This window comes from Cyprinus carpio, chromosome B10 (assembly GCF_018340385.1).
Source record: "Cyprinus carpio isolate SPL01 chromosome B10, ASM1834038v1, whole genome shotgun sequence".
In the NCBI taxonomy this organism is placed as follows: Eukaryota; Metazoa; Chordata; class Actinopteri; order Cypriniformes; family Cyprinidae; genus Cyprinus; species Cyprinus carpio.
The window spans coordinates 8210446-8225166 of record NC_056606.1 but is presented as its reverse complement, the minus strand read 5'-3'; the positions used below and the strand labels follow the sequence as shown (position 1 = coordinate 8225166).

General features: G+C 36.9%; 2 protein-coding genes across 3 annotated transcripts in view; one reads left to right on the top strand and one right to left on the bottom strand.

Moving 5' to 3' along the window:
- The window catches only part of LOC109054485 (cytosolic purine 5'-nucleotidase), a 595585-nt gene that overhangs the window by 30257 nt on the left and 550607 nt on the right, over nucleotides 1-14721 (top strand). The gene's annotated exons all lie outside the window — the stretch shown is intronic.
- On the bottom strand, nucleotides 1583-14021 carry sppl3 (signal peptide peptidase 3). Its single transcript, XM_042732337.1, is given in 14 exon segments — nucleotides 1583-3069; nucleotides 6934-7043; nucleotides 8791-8989; nucleotides 8991-9146; nucleotides 10779-10885; nucleotides 10998-11132; nucleotides 12320-12347; nucleotides 12349-12367; nucleotides 12369-12384; nucleotides 12536-12655; nucleotides 12776-12838; nucleotides 12841-12866; nucleotides 13947-13963; nucleotides 13966-14021. Coding segments are annotated over 14 exon segments (1071 nt in total). The 5' UTR covers nucleotides 13969-14021; the 3' UTR covers nucleotides 1583-2997.

Sequence of the window (14721 nt, the reverse complement as noted above, 5' to 3'; positions counted from 1 at the left end):
AAGAGATTCCACTGCACCTTAAACAGCAGCTCTCTAATAACTTCTAAAACGTAATAATGAACGTAATTAGCTGGAAGGGCACACTGTACCAAAAATTCAATTCAAACATTAAGCGCCTTAATGTACGAGAATAAAATTAAGAGGAGGAAAACCGTCACAATCTCCTTATGAGAAGGCCAATATGTACAACTATCATTCCCCAAACAGTTCGGTTCAACATATTCGCGATAACGAGGGTTTTTTAGCAGACAAAACCTTACCTTTTTTTTTAGATTAAAGATGAGGTGTATATATATGCTCATCTCAAACCGTTCAGTTTGTGTGAATGTATTTCCCGCGGTTTCTTTCTCCAGCACTCCTAACGGTCACTCACCTCTGTGACGTCACCACCGTCCAGTTATTAGGCTCGTGATGATTGTGCTCAGATTCTGCTGAGCTGTAAAATACTGCATGTCTGTGAAACAAACGGTGCGGGATTTTAATATTTAATGTCGAAACATGGAACCCGCAAATATGAGTAATAATAATAATAATAATAATAATAATAATAGCAGCAGCAGTAGCAAAAACAAATGATATATTTCGTTTTTTAACTACCTTAAATATTTTAGGTATAATCAACTAAATCAATATACAAGTAATTTGGACTTAAACTACATTAAACCGGCTTTAAAAATGAAGATGCATTTCATATAACAAAAAAGTTTCAATTGCCCAAATTATTGTGATGAGTTAATGTAACGATGTAAAATGTGTCATGACACTGATCATATCATTTTACAGTGTAGCAGTAGTCACGTCCTCTTTAGCAAACAGCACTAATAATAATAATAATAAAGGAAATGTCACGTTGCGGCAGGAAATGAGACCACTTGCGCATACAGTTAGAGTCATGTTTATTTACAGCAGAATCCTGACTAAGAAGAAAGGGAAGGTTATAAGAGCTGAAATGTCTTCAGTACAGCTCATTTGGATCCACATATCACTACACTTTTTAATTTATTTATTCCATTTTTTTTTTTTATACAGAATCCTTTTGGCTGTTAATGTTGCTCGCCCAACAGAGCTTAGCGCCCTCTGCAGGCAGGGAGGACGACGGAGGAGGAAAAAGACAGAAGTACAAAACGAAAATCCACAGCATTGGGGGGAAAGTGGAGAAAAATACAAACAATGGGATAAAACTAAAACAAACAAAACAAAAAGGAATCTTCCATAAAAAAAAAATGAACATTTGAGTTTACTTTCAATGCAATCGTCATGATCGTCATTTATATTGTTCTTTTTTTTTCTCGTAATGTCTGTAAGGTTGGCAGAGGGACAGTGAGGAGGAGGTTTGTGGGTAAAACAATGTCCGTGATGCTCAGGTTAACAGTGTCCCACTGCCAGGCAAACGTTCATACTGAATATTCAGGCAACGCATTGCCAATGTTTGCGCGAGGCTGTCCAGGCCGGCCCAGGGGTCAGAGCGAGTCCGGGTCTCGGTTGCCCCTCTCTGGTTCATAAACTCTCTTTGTGCGACTCTTCGTCCCTCGACCCCGTGTCTGCGTCTAGTTTTCAGAGTGTCGCAAAACTCAACATTGCCCTGGAAAACGCAGCTTTGAAGAACGACACCCTGTACAATTGGCATGCAAGGCCAGACAAATAACAGATTAAAAAACAGGTAACAACAGGTAAAAAAAAACAAGAAGAAAAAACCAAGAAAAAGAAAACTCAACAGACTGAGCCAGCAAAATGCATTATTTTCTACAACATCACACACACAACACGCTCTCTCTCTCTCGATCTTGCACCTCAATTCCAGTTTCATCATTACAGAGCCAATTGGGCGAAAGGAATGACTACAAACTAAAAAATTAATGCTTGAAATACTAGTGAAAAAATTCGGCCTGTTTAAATAACTGACCTCAGTACAATCCTTTAACATTTCCTTCCATTAGCACGATAGAGCTCACCTTCAGCAGTCCATCCTGAGCCAGTGGAGGCAACGGGATACATTCATACATAAACACAAACATGAATCACACACTCTTGTCTTCAATAGTCAAACTGAATGGTGCATTGCGATGAATTTTACGCAAGAGGCAAAAAAAAGTGACCTAGGCAGAGCATTTTATGAGGGAAAAATGCACATTTTGAGATCTAAAAGTAACGAAATGAAAACCGGTTCCTGTTTAAATGCATTTTCGTTCGCACACGCACACGATTTCATGCACACTTGCACCTCGACATGATAACTCCTAATACATGTGTACACATATATACATAGAGCTGTGTGCCCCCACAATTTATAATGCATCATTTCTGTATATGCCAAGAATAAAATCTTTCTAAATAAAATACGTTTCTGCGAAGGAGGGTCTGTTAGAGGGAATCTGGAGGGAGGGATGTGGTTGGGTTTTATAAGAAAGGGAAAGAGGAAGAGAGAATGAGGGAAGGAAGGGGGAAAACGACGCTGTCCTCTATTGTGTGCTGGTCCCTTATAGGGTCATCGTCATCCCAAGCTGTGGCAGAAATCTACGTTCCTCGTCCACAGTTCGTTTAGAGCAGGAAATAATAAAGAGATCTCAGTCTGTAAATCCATAATGGTGCCAGACGGTACAAATGGAAACACACTTCGAGCTCAAAGAGGCTCCGGTTCACGTCCAGATGTGGAGCGATCCGGGAAAATGCGGCTCCAGTTGAACAGGAAAGAATGGTATGATGGGATATAAGCAAGAGAGAGAAAGGTGGTGTGATGAAGGTGGAATGGAGCTGAGAAAGAAAAGAGGTAGAGAGAAAAAAAAAAGACCAAGAGAGTATGTATGGAGATGAGAGGAGTGCATGAATCCATCTGGCAGTGAAGTCCGACGCAGCTGCTCATCCACTGGCTGGAGGATGACAATGGGAATGAGGGATGATGAGAAGACGAGTGCAGTTCCTCTCTTCCGACCTCTCTCTCTCTCTATCCGGTGGGTGGGAATGGAGGAATGGTGGGAACTTGTGCTGGTCGGAGCAGCATCATACCTCCAGGAAGCGGGAGCTGCTGGACTTGGCATGGAAGGGCTCGGACCACATGCGCCGCAGGTCCCCCTAAAAGACATGGACAGAATCACCAACGGTTCACACCAAGAGCGAATCAACCGATTAATACACATCCACAGATTTATAAGCTTCTCTATTGATGGCCAAAAAGTCTTTTATTAAATGTAAAAGAAAATTGAAATAATGATAATAAACAGCAGTAATAAAAATGACTATACATGACTAATAATAATAATAATAGTAGTGGTTTACAAAATTAAATTAAATTGTTGGTAACATGGTACCTGCAAGTAGTAATAATAGTAGTAGTGGTAGTAATAGTAGTAGTTGTAGTAATAACAGTAGTAGTAGTAGTAGGCTTAATAATAGTAGTAGCTGAAGTAATAATAGTATTATTATTATTATTATTATTATTATTATTAGTAGTAGTAGTAGTAGTAGTAGTAGTAGTAGTTGTAGTAGTTGTAGTAATAATAATAGAATAGTAGTTGTAGTAGTAGCAATAGTAGTAGTAGTAATGGTAATAGTAGTAGTTGTAGTAATAATAACAGTAGTAGTAGTAGTAGTAGTAGTAGTAATAGTATTAACAGTAGTAGTAATAGTAGTAGTTGTTGAAGTAATAATAGTATTATTATTATTATTATTATTATTATTATTATTATTATTATTAGTAGTAGTAGTAGTTAGGTTAGGGTTAGGGTTAGGGTGTAGGGTTTATTTTTTAGGTATTAGGGTTAGTAGTAGTAGTAATGGTAATAGTAGTAATAATTATAGTAAAAGTAGCAGTAGTTGTAGTAATAGTAGTAGTTGTAGTAGTAATAATAATAGTAGTTGTAGTAGTAGTAATAATAGTAGTAGTAGTAGTAATGGTAATAGCAGTAGTTGTAGTAGTAATAATAGTAATAGTAGTTTAGTAGTTTTTTTTTTTTTTTTTTTTTTAAAAGTAGTTTATTTAATTTTTTAGTATACAACATTTTAATAGTTGTAGTAATAGTAGTAGTAATAATAATAGTAGTTGTAGTAGTAGTAATAATAGTAGTAGTAGTAACAATAATAGTAGTAGTAATAGTAGTAGTAGTATACAACATTTTAATATTTAATTTAATGTTGGCAACATGAAACCCGCAAATGAGAGTAATAATAATAATAATAATAAAATAATAATAGTAGTAGTAATGTTGGTAACATGGTACCCCTAAATATAATAACAACAAACAATAATAATAGCAATTTGTATTTTTGTTACTATTATCAAATATTATTTTATCCCATTTTTACTTTTCAATTTTTTTCTTATACTTATTTCATTGAATTTAATTTCTTTTGCATAACATTGTTATTTATGTTTTGTGCATGAAAATAAAATATGGACCCATTCAAAAATGTAACTCAAAACACGTAACTGGTCACACACACACACACACACACACACACACACACACACACACACGTCTGGTTCTCTATCCTTATGGGGACTCTCCACAGGCTTAAAGGCTTTTATACTGTACAAACCATATTTTCTATTGACCTACACCTAAACCTACCGCTTACAGGAAATGTTGTGCATTTTTAGATTTTTTAGATAGAACTCCATTCTGTATGATTTACAAGCTTGTTTCCCCATGGGGACCTCAATTTAAGTCCCCACAGTGACGCAAGTCCCCATGAGGCTGTGTCCCCATGAGTATATACAAAAAAAAAATTGTTTAATGGGTCCATTTTTTATGCACAAAAATGTAAATAAAACAAACTTAATACAGGCTACTGCAGTTCATTTTTTAATTAAAGGAAAATCATAGAATTTGAAAATAAATAAAGTAGGTCAGTAATTTGTTTTAATGCACACAAATTATTTGAATAAAACTAAATAGACTTATGAAACAAAAATGTGTAAGAAAAAAAATTGTTCAAGTACAAATAGAATAAAAATCTAATAACAGTTGTTACTTTTTTATTTTATCTTTCTTAGAATAATAATATACTTTATTATAAATAAGTGTATAAAAACTAATTTCCCATCTATTTTTTTTGGTCTGAAATGTGTTTGATAAGAATAAAGTGCATTGTTTAATTATTCTGTCTATGTGAATAGACTGATGCGTACCAGCATCCATCATTCCTGCACATTTATTTGACCCATTAGCAGAGCATTAAAGGGGACATATGGTGTGATTTTGTGCCGCCATGTTGTGAAGAGGCTGTGTGTTTCGTTGCAAAAGTGAAAATACTTTGTTTGGCCTTCTAAAAGAGGACACAACTAGAAATCAGTGGTTAAGTTGTATTCACAACACTATTCCAGAACAGTTCAACCCAAATATTCAGATGTGTGCAGCACATTTTATGGAGGACTGTTAAATACAGTGTTGGTAGCATAATCTGATAGGTAGCATTTTTTGTTAGAACACCAGGACACGGCATCACAGTGTTAAGGGGCGTAACATTTCTCTCACACGCTTGAGGCATTCGGCCAATCACAATGCACTGTATAGCTGGCCAATCATAGCACACCTCGCTTTTCAGAACGATGAGCTTTGTAAAAATCGACGGGTTTCAGAAAGGCGGGACATAGAGGAGAAACAATAATGTACATTGTGTGGAAAATAATGTTTTTTGAACCTTAAACCACAAACATATCATTACACGAAATACACAAAATAAGGTTCTTTTTTATCAACATCATATGACCCCTTTAAGCAACATGCATATCAGAGTTCACAAATATGAGATACAGTCAGAGATTATTACAGTAAATATCAGTGGGTTTGCAGCTGCATTACAGGAAGTTTCAAAGAACTGTGACATTTCACTCAGCACACTTTCATGTATCACTGAGGTTCACAATTAAGTCTCATAATGTATTTACAAGAGGCTTGTGCAAACAAGTGTTTATGCATCAATATTGTTCTTCTATAAATATAATTATAGATATAATTACGTCCTCATCTTGTTAACGCCTACTCACACTATCAATTTACCAACAAGCACATTCTTTACTGGGTTGGCACAAACAAAGAACAAAAATGTTTTAATGTAACATGTTAAATTGTGCAGAAGTGATGACGAAAACAGCATGCGGCTGTGTTTACGTCATCTATGATTAAGTTCACACCCATCCACACACACACACCTCACGACCAAACCATTCAACCAGCAACAAAAGACCTTATTTATACTTCCATATTACTAACAACTATACTAACAAGAATTCAGGTCAACACAATTTAAACCACACACCTACATGGAAAAACACAGTGGAAGCTTCAAGTTTCAGAATATGGGTTTGAAATTTCATTTGCTAATCCTAATTTGCTTTTCCCTACTCTATTTTTAGGCACAAACAATGTGCTTTAACAGATTTTGAAAGACATCTTGTTGATGGTTATCACGTCCAACAAGTACTACAGCATACCTTGACACACAAAAAAAATGTGCTTCGAGACAAAGCATGTGCAAAACGATTAAAATAAGCATCCTATATATATGCCTTGGCATGAACTTTTCCACAAATGTTCCACAACTGATGGTTTCTATGGAAAAGAGAGGCAGTTGCTATCGCAATGTTTCTACTCAGAACTGATGAGATTACGTTACAACACATGCAGAACAAAACATCTGCCACAGAGAAAAGAAACCGGCGTACAATTGACGCTTCAATAAAAGGAATGTGAAGTACCCGCAGAGACGCATACAGGTGTGTGCGCTAGCACATAAATAATGCAGCGCAGTGTTACGGATCCGGCACACACCCTGCTCAAATAACCTGACAACGACTCCATGTCGTCTTCTGCATTGTTTCTGAGCAATGAGGAAACAGCAATTCTACCTAAATTAAGCTGACACCGTTTTGACGTTCCTAGAAATGAGCCCCTAGCCTCCCTGTGGAGATTCTGGTGTTGGTGCAAACAAACGCACCTTCAGGTAGGCCATGGTGAGCAGAGGCAGCAGGGTGAAGGGCACCAGGTACAGGAGGGCAGGCTGGGCCGCGCGGTGAATACGAGAGGCCACAGTTGCAGTCAACAGACCTGAGATGGGAAGAGAGCATTATTTTTAGTATTAACAAACATGGGATTTGCATGCCCAGAGAAGTGCGTGTCACAAATGAATAACTCTTAATCACATGAGCCTCAAGTTTTGAAATGATTTTAATCATTATGATGATTCTTGAATACTCACTCATGCAGTCTGTTTTTTTTTTGTAGACAGACTGACACACAAAACTAAACTGAATAACAGAAAATGATGGACAGACCCACAGAACAATAAATGGATAGAATGAAGGACAAATGGAATAATAGATAAGACAGAATGATAAATCTGCTAATAGATGGATAGACTGAACAACAGAGAGACAGAAATATAGATAGAGATATATAACAATAGACACAAAGATCAATAATTAGACAACAGATGGATAGAAAGAAAGGGATAGAATGACAGACAGAACAACAGATATATGGAACGACAAACAGAACGATGGAAGGACTGAATGAAGGACAGATAGAACAGCAGACAGAATGACAGGTAGATAGAACGACAAAGATGATGGACAGAAAGGGTTGGTGGAATGACAGACAGATCGATAGAACTACTGAATGATAAAAAGATGGACAGAAAAAAGCTGAGCTGGAAAGAGAAACAATGATAGATAGACTGATGGACAGATGACACAGACAAATCAACAGAATGATAGATAGATGATAGATAAGATCGGTAGGTTGATTTAGATTTCACACCGGTGGAAACTTTTCATATTTCCTAGAACTACTTGAGGAAGTTCCCGCCTTTTGGCATGTTCGCACCGCAGGGAGTAGTAATGTATTTAGTTCCAAGAACTCTGTTTGGGGAACTAATTTAGCTCCTCCTTCAGAGAAGGGTCTAGAACTGTCCTACAGAAACTACAGTGATGTACGCGGATTGGCCAAACGCACACGAAACACCAGCTTCACGGCATTTTTAAAAAGCCATGTAAAAATATTTACACTATGCTGGCTAGTTCCTAAAACTACATTAGAACTATGCAGTGTGAAAGCACCTAATATATAATATAGAATGACAGACATATGAATTTATGATATAGAAGTGATTTATAAAATATATGAATATGATATAGATATATGATACAACAATAGACAGATATATGGAACAACAGACACATCGAAAGAACGACAGATGGATAGATGGAACGACGGATCAAAAGGAATGATAGACGGATAAATGGAACGGCAGATCAAAAGAACAATAGAAAGAAAAAAATGGAACAACAGACAGATCAAAAGAATTATAGATGGACAGATGAAATGACAGTCTGATAGACAGACGAAAGAACAATAGACAGACAGACAAAAGGAACGAGAGCATAAGAATGACAGATAGAAGGAAAAAATGGAATAACAGATTGAAAGTATGATAGACGGATGATAGAACGACAGACAAGACTGGCAGAATGATATATAGAGGGATAGACAGAACAACAGATAGATTGAAAGAATAGATGGATGGATGTAACAGACAGATTGACAGAATGATAGACAGACAGATAGATGAATGACAGACTGAAATAACGATAGACAGATGAATAATTGAAAGACAGATCAAAAGAATGATAGAATGACTGATCAACAGAACAATAGATAGACAGATAGATGGACTAATAGAAAGGCAGAGCAACCAATCAAAAGACTGATAAAAATGTAATACTGCTGCAACTCTTAACCACAATCCACTGTCTTAAATGGCAGTGTGTTCAGAAGATCCTGTCGCGATACGCACCAACAAAGTAACCAATCAGGGTGCAGTGGAAGTAGGAAACCCGCTGCATGCGGCCGGACATGTTGACAGGACCGGGCACTTCTCCATTGGCCTGTTTCTTATAGTTGTCGTATCGGAGCACGAAGCACAGCAGCAGGCCCGGCATGACGATATCACCGATGCCCAGCATGGAGAAGTGGCTGCGCGTGGAGCTGGGGAAACACCAGCTTTCCTGGCAGGGAGAGGCGGGGGACGTCCCGTCCCATGCCGGGGCCCAGGTGCAGCTTGCGTGAGAGCACGTCGAGGGGGTTGTCGGCAGGCTGCGTGGCCACCTTCACCATCACGTTGCTGTTGAAGATGTAGGCGGAGAAGAAGACCTGCAGGAGATGAGGGAGATGAGTCAGAGGACAGACCAGCTTGCCCTGCTGTTTTAAGACTGAGCTGAGAGAGGGCGATGTCAGGCTTGTCTAAGCGTGTTTGGGAGTGATTTGAGACACTGACGAAAATGTTTCAACAGTCAGCATGGGGGTGGGATGGGGAACACGTTTCAGAGTTTTAACTAAAATTATTTGACGTGATCTAGTGGACTGGCAACCAAAGAGTCACAGATTGCTCCAGGTGCATTAGTCTACATAATAAAGCATCTGTTAAACGACTACTCACAAGCAATTAAGGAAACAGCCTTTTTAGGATTACTTGAATACTTCTGAAACAATTTCATGAGCTGCAATAACATGCTTTACGGCACCAGCTGGGTGGAGTGGCATGGCTGTATATGACGACAATGATAGACTGTGTTAATCATAAATGGGCATGACTGCTTTAATTACTCGCACGTGAGAGTGACAAAAAACATGTAAGAATGTGAAGATAAAATGCAGGATGTTTTCTGAACAAGTCAAGACGAGAAAGAACTTATTACTAAGCTAAGCTTTAAATTCCTATAAAGCACCACTCTGAAAGCAATATAAACTATAATGATGTAGGGCTGCACGATTAATTGAAATCAATCCATAATATTAGTTTAAGCATTTTGGGTCTCTTTTTTTAACTAAAGTTACCTATGCCAGGTTTGTTTATGAATAATTATATTGTTTGGTTTGAATAGAATTAGTTACAAATTAAAAACAGGGAATTAAATAACTGAAATATTTGTAACTTGAGAGATTTTTACTGGATTATACAGAAATACACAACAAAATATTTAATTACAATAATAACAGTTTTAATAATAATGTTATCTAAAAATCAGTAAAAATACGTAAGCCCAAATTATGCTTACAAAACTAATTTCAAGCACTTAAAGTTGTCATGAAGCAGTGATCTTCTTTATGACAGTGTTAATTTTGTTAGCCATTTTTAATTTAGTCTTTTAAATTAGTCTTAGTCCTGTCACATCAACCTTATCCAGTTATCATATTCAATCAACATTCAACTAATTTTATATCTTAAAATTTTAGTCAACTAAAAGTCTCAGCAAAAAATTATACACATATGATTAAACTAATAAATTATTTTTGCTCAGAATTATAAAATCGCAATGATTGTCATCATTTGAGAGATTTATTTTTACATTTCAGGTATTGCACATTCACCGATTAGCACAAATCAATAAACATTTTTCGTCATAGTTTTCGTTAACTAAATTAACACTTTTGTCATACATCAAGAGTAAAAAAAAGTCAATTGGAAAATTAAAAAAAATTAAAATCTTACATTTGATCGTAAGAAATACTTAAAAGCGCAAACTAAATTATAAACATCACTAGAAAGAAGCCTGGCATTTTACCGCTAGATTGAGTTATGACATTTTAAATAGAAATTATGACATGCATTTAGAATGTAGATAGATCTGTCGTGCCAACTTTAAGCAAAAGCCTTTAGATCAACGGGTTTTTAGGGCATTCGACACTTAGTTCTGTATAAACGGTTTACTGTGCCATTAAATCACACAAGGCCTTGACGCCCATCCCTAGGAACCAGTATGACTTGCTGCATTAACTGCTTACCCAGAACACATCATAGATGAGGAGGCCGGACAGCAGCAGGCATGACACCTTGAGACTAGGCAGCCGCACAAATGCGATCATGGCCACACAGAGACCCATTGCAAGAGCTGCAGGAGATAAAAACACATGATTCAGAGAAAAATACCACCACAACATGAGGTAAAGCAGAGGACGTGTTTACATCCTAGACGCAAACACAGTAACAGCATGCTGACGCACCGTCCATGAGCAGCCAGTGGCCCGTCAGCACCCAGATGAGAACCAGCATGACAGAGAGCGAAAACGACAGCAGCTCCGCCAACGTGAAGCGGCCGCAGCAGCCGAACGAGATCCTGCAGACAAGAGACACGCTGGCTCACATGTTGAATACACTAGCAAACTCACGTCACTCGGCTGAGACATCAGGCTCTCTTTTTCACACCCCAGCATCTGATCTCTCACACTGTTGTCCACTAATACACAAGAGGATTGTTCCAAAGCAAACTGAACTGATTCTAGATTACATTGTGTGATTGCCGCAAACCCCTGCCAACAAACAGGTTCATTGTCTGTGTCAAAAAGATTATTTTAAAAGTCAATTTTGGAAGATTCTGAGCATCAGCCAACGAATCTCTTTTAAGTGTTAATAACTTGGGTTGAGCCAAAAAGCTATGTAAATACATTTTTATATACACTGGGGTCCATATGTCTGAAAGCACATGACAAACGGTTTTTTTTTTTTTTTTCCATTTACACCATCTGGAAATAAAAAGTTTAGGATCTAAAATTTGGATGTAAATTTATGGTTCAAGTATTTCAGATTTCTGCTATTTCTAGGTCACTATTCAAACTAAAAAAAAAACATTGACTGTGTCCACTTCTGACCAAACTAACAAATTAAAATAGTGGTCAAAAGAGGAGCCTTTTATTTGTCCATAATACTCCATACTTTGACATTTGTTACTGGAACAGGATCACAATATTGATATTTGTAATTATGCAGTATTATATTATTTTAAGAGATTCCTTTTATTATTTTAACAAAATAAAAAAAGTATACTGTCATGAGTTGGGAATGGGAAATGTATCCATATAATAATAAAAATAAAAGAAGTAATTAAAAAAAGTTACTTATTTTTTCAAAACGACAAAAAAAAAAAAAAAAAAAAAAAAATATCAAAAGAATTTATCATAATCATCATTAAATGTGTTATATTAAGATCTATATTTATTATATATTAATGACAAACTATTAATGACATTATAATAATAATATTTTATATTTATATTCACATATATAATTCAAAAACTTAAATGATTTTTTTTTAAATTCCATTTAATAATAAAATGTTTGCATCAGCTATTTATCATTAGACTTCATATACACATGCTACTGAGGGACACAATTAACGCTTCCTAAGTGAATGTCATGTAAGATTTTGATCTGAATAATTTGAATCCCAATGAGACACTGTTTGTTGACATATGAACTGATGTAACTGCAGTTAACCACAAACCACCCTGACGAGTTTGTAAACATTTCATACTTGTTCTGTGGGGGCAGCAGGGCCTGGTCAGATACTGGCACACTCGGCAGCAGGAGAAATGCAAGCGATGGTCGCTAGAACTGTGAAGCAAACACAAAGAATTACGTAAATATTACTCAAACATAACACAATCAAATCACACTCCACTGACAATCAACTACGTAAGAACTAGATAAATGAGCGATAAAAGATCACTTGTAAGTTCACCGTTCGGCAGCATCGCGCACGTACCTGCAGTGCATATGGTGAACACCACCTGAACAGAGTCGAAGAAGAAAAACATGACGAGCAGAGACACGGAGGCTCCGATGGGCAAGAACAGCGCCTGTGTGGAGTCTATGGTCTGAATACCTGTAGACATGCAAGAGACGATTCAGCTTCTGTTCAGAAAAGCATACTAACCTACCTAGAATGCACATCACCATCTGTTTCTAGTGTGATTAATGAAGAGTTAGTTAGTGGAGGACTCACTGTTGTTAGAGTTGGCATTGTTGAAGGAGCAGGGGCTGATGGGGTTTCCATCCTTGTCCTTTCCTGGTTCTCACAGTCCATGTTTAATGACCTGTGAGGACAGACACAGTTTACCCACAAACCTCGATTTCTCTGCCCCCTCAGTGAACCAACAGCAGGCACAACTAGGATGCAGTAGTTTTACGCTTGATATTATTTGTTTTGACAAGTCACAGACAGCATCAATCTTTTTAATATGTTTTAGCCACATCTAACTTTCAAACTCCATGAGTATTAGATTTTGTCCACTTCAAATTTGGAAATGCAAATTAGTTTCATTAGCTAAACAATCAACTACAAAATGCATAAAATGTATGATGCTGCAAATTACACTTCTACACCTCAAAGATTAATTTTGTGTCACAAAAAAATTAATATAGGCCTACATCATCTTGAAAATGCCCACTGATTCATTAAATCGATAGATTTGTACAAGACCCAGAGTAAAGATGCTTTTTTTGCTGACCAAAGCCAGTACTTTTATTTTTATTTCTTTTTACGTACCAGAAGAAAAAGCAAATGAAAAATAATAATGCAAATGAAAACAAAAAAGTAAAAGAATAAGTTAAGGCTGGGCGATTTTCCTGAACAAAATAAATATCTTAACAGAAATAAAAAGTAAAAGAATAAGTTAAGGCTGGGCGATTTTCCTGAACAAAATAAATATCTTAACAGAAATATTAGCTTCCTAGGTTGTATCATGTTCTAATGAGTAATATTGTTTCTAATCATGAAACAGGTTTGTGTTGGCTGACTTTGATGACGCATATCTTCAGCACAGTTTGCTGTATTAATATTAGTACATTTTTTTATCTCTTAGAAATGCACAGTTGACAGTAATAGCAGCTTAACTAAATAAATTTGGAAACTAAACATTACTGATTAGTTTATAATTATAAGCTAACATTTCAACACAAGTTAATACATCATAGCCAGCTAAAAAAAAAAAAAAAAAAAAAAAAAACTCTAGACATATTTTATGACATTTAATTAAACAATGCTCAGAGCAATAACAGAATACCACATGATTATGTTTGTACATGTAAAACACTCACATAATCTACAAATACAAGATTTTGTGACAACACCGCACCGGTTCCAGGTCTGGCAGTGGGAAGAGATAAGAGCTTACCTGAAGCTGCCATAGACTCCATGAGAAGGATGGAGATGAGGAAGGTTGACACCTGGCTGGAGTCGACAAGGGAGTACGCCCTGAAAAGATAAAGGAAGTTTCCAATTATTGTATGCCACAACAAAACATATCACAATGCAAGGTGCCAGGCTGGATATGTTGTACAACAGACACAAAGATCGTCACCCTGTGCGGACCCTTCCTGGTTCAAAAGTTTTCATGCCCTTGTGAACGCAAGCCGTCAGTTATTGATGCAAGTGTGTGGGTGAAACATGAATCAAAGCTCAGTCTGGTCCAGTTGTTACAGAGCAGTGTATGAGAAAGCCTCTCCCAGTTACGCACATTCTCAGCCTCCCCTGAGCTCTCCGCTGAAAGTGTCTTTGAGACCTGCGTTTGGCCTTTGTAAATAACAAGCTTGAAGAGAAAGAGGTCAGGCTGTATGCTGAGGTGACTCTTAAAATATGATTACAGTGAGCGAAGCGACAGTTTGTTTGCTGGATAAATAATTGTGCGGCTAAGAACAAAAGGGGACTTGATTGTTTTACGTTTATGAAGTATGTATGAATAAGGAAAACGCAGAGCTGCAGAAAAAAGTAGGACGGAGCTAGCTGACCTTATCCTCAAACAACACTCTTTACTATGGACAACAAAATGGCTTGAAGAAAAACTCATTAGCAGTCACACAGAAGCCTAACCTCTCGGCTCTGTGCACGTAATGATCCTGAAACACAGGACAGACCTTTACAGGGATCCAGACTAACATTTGAGAGCAAGC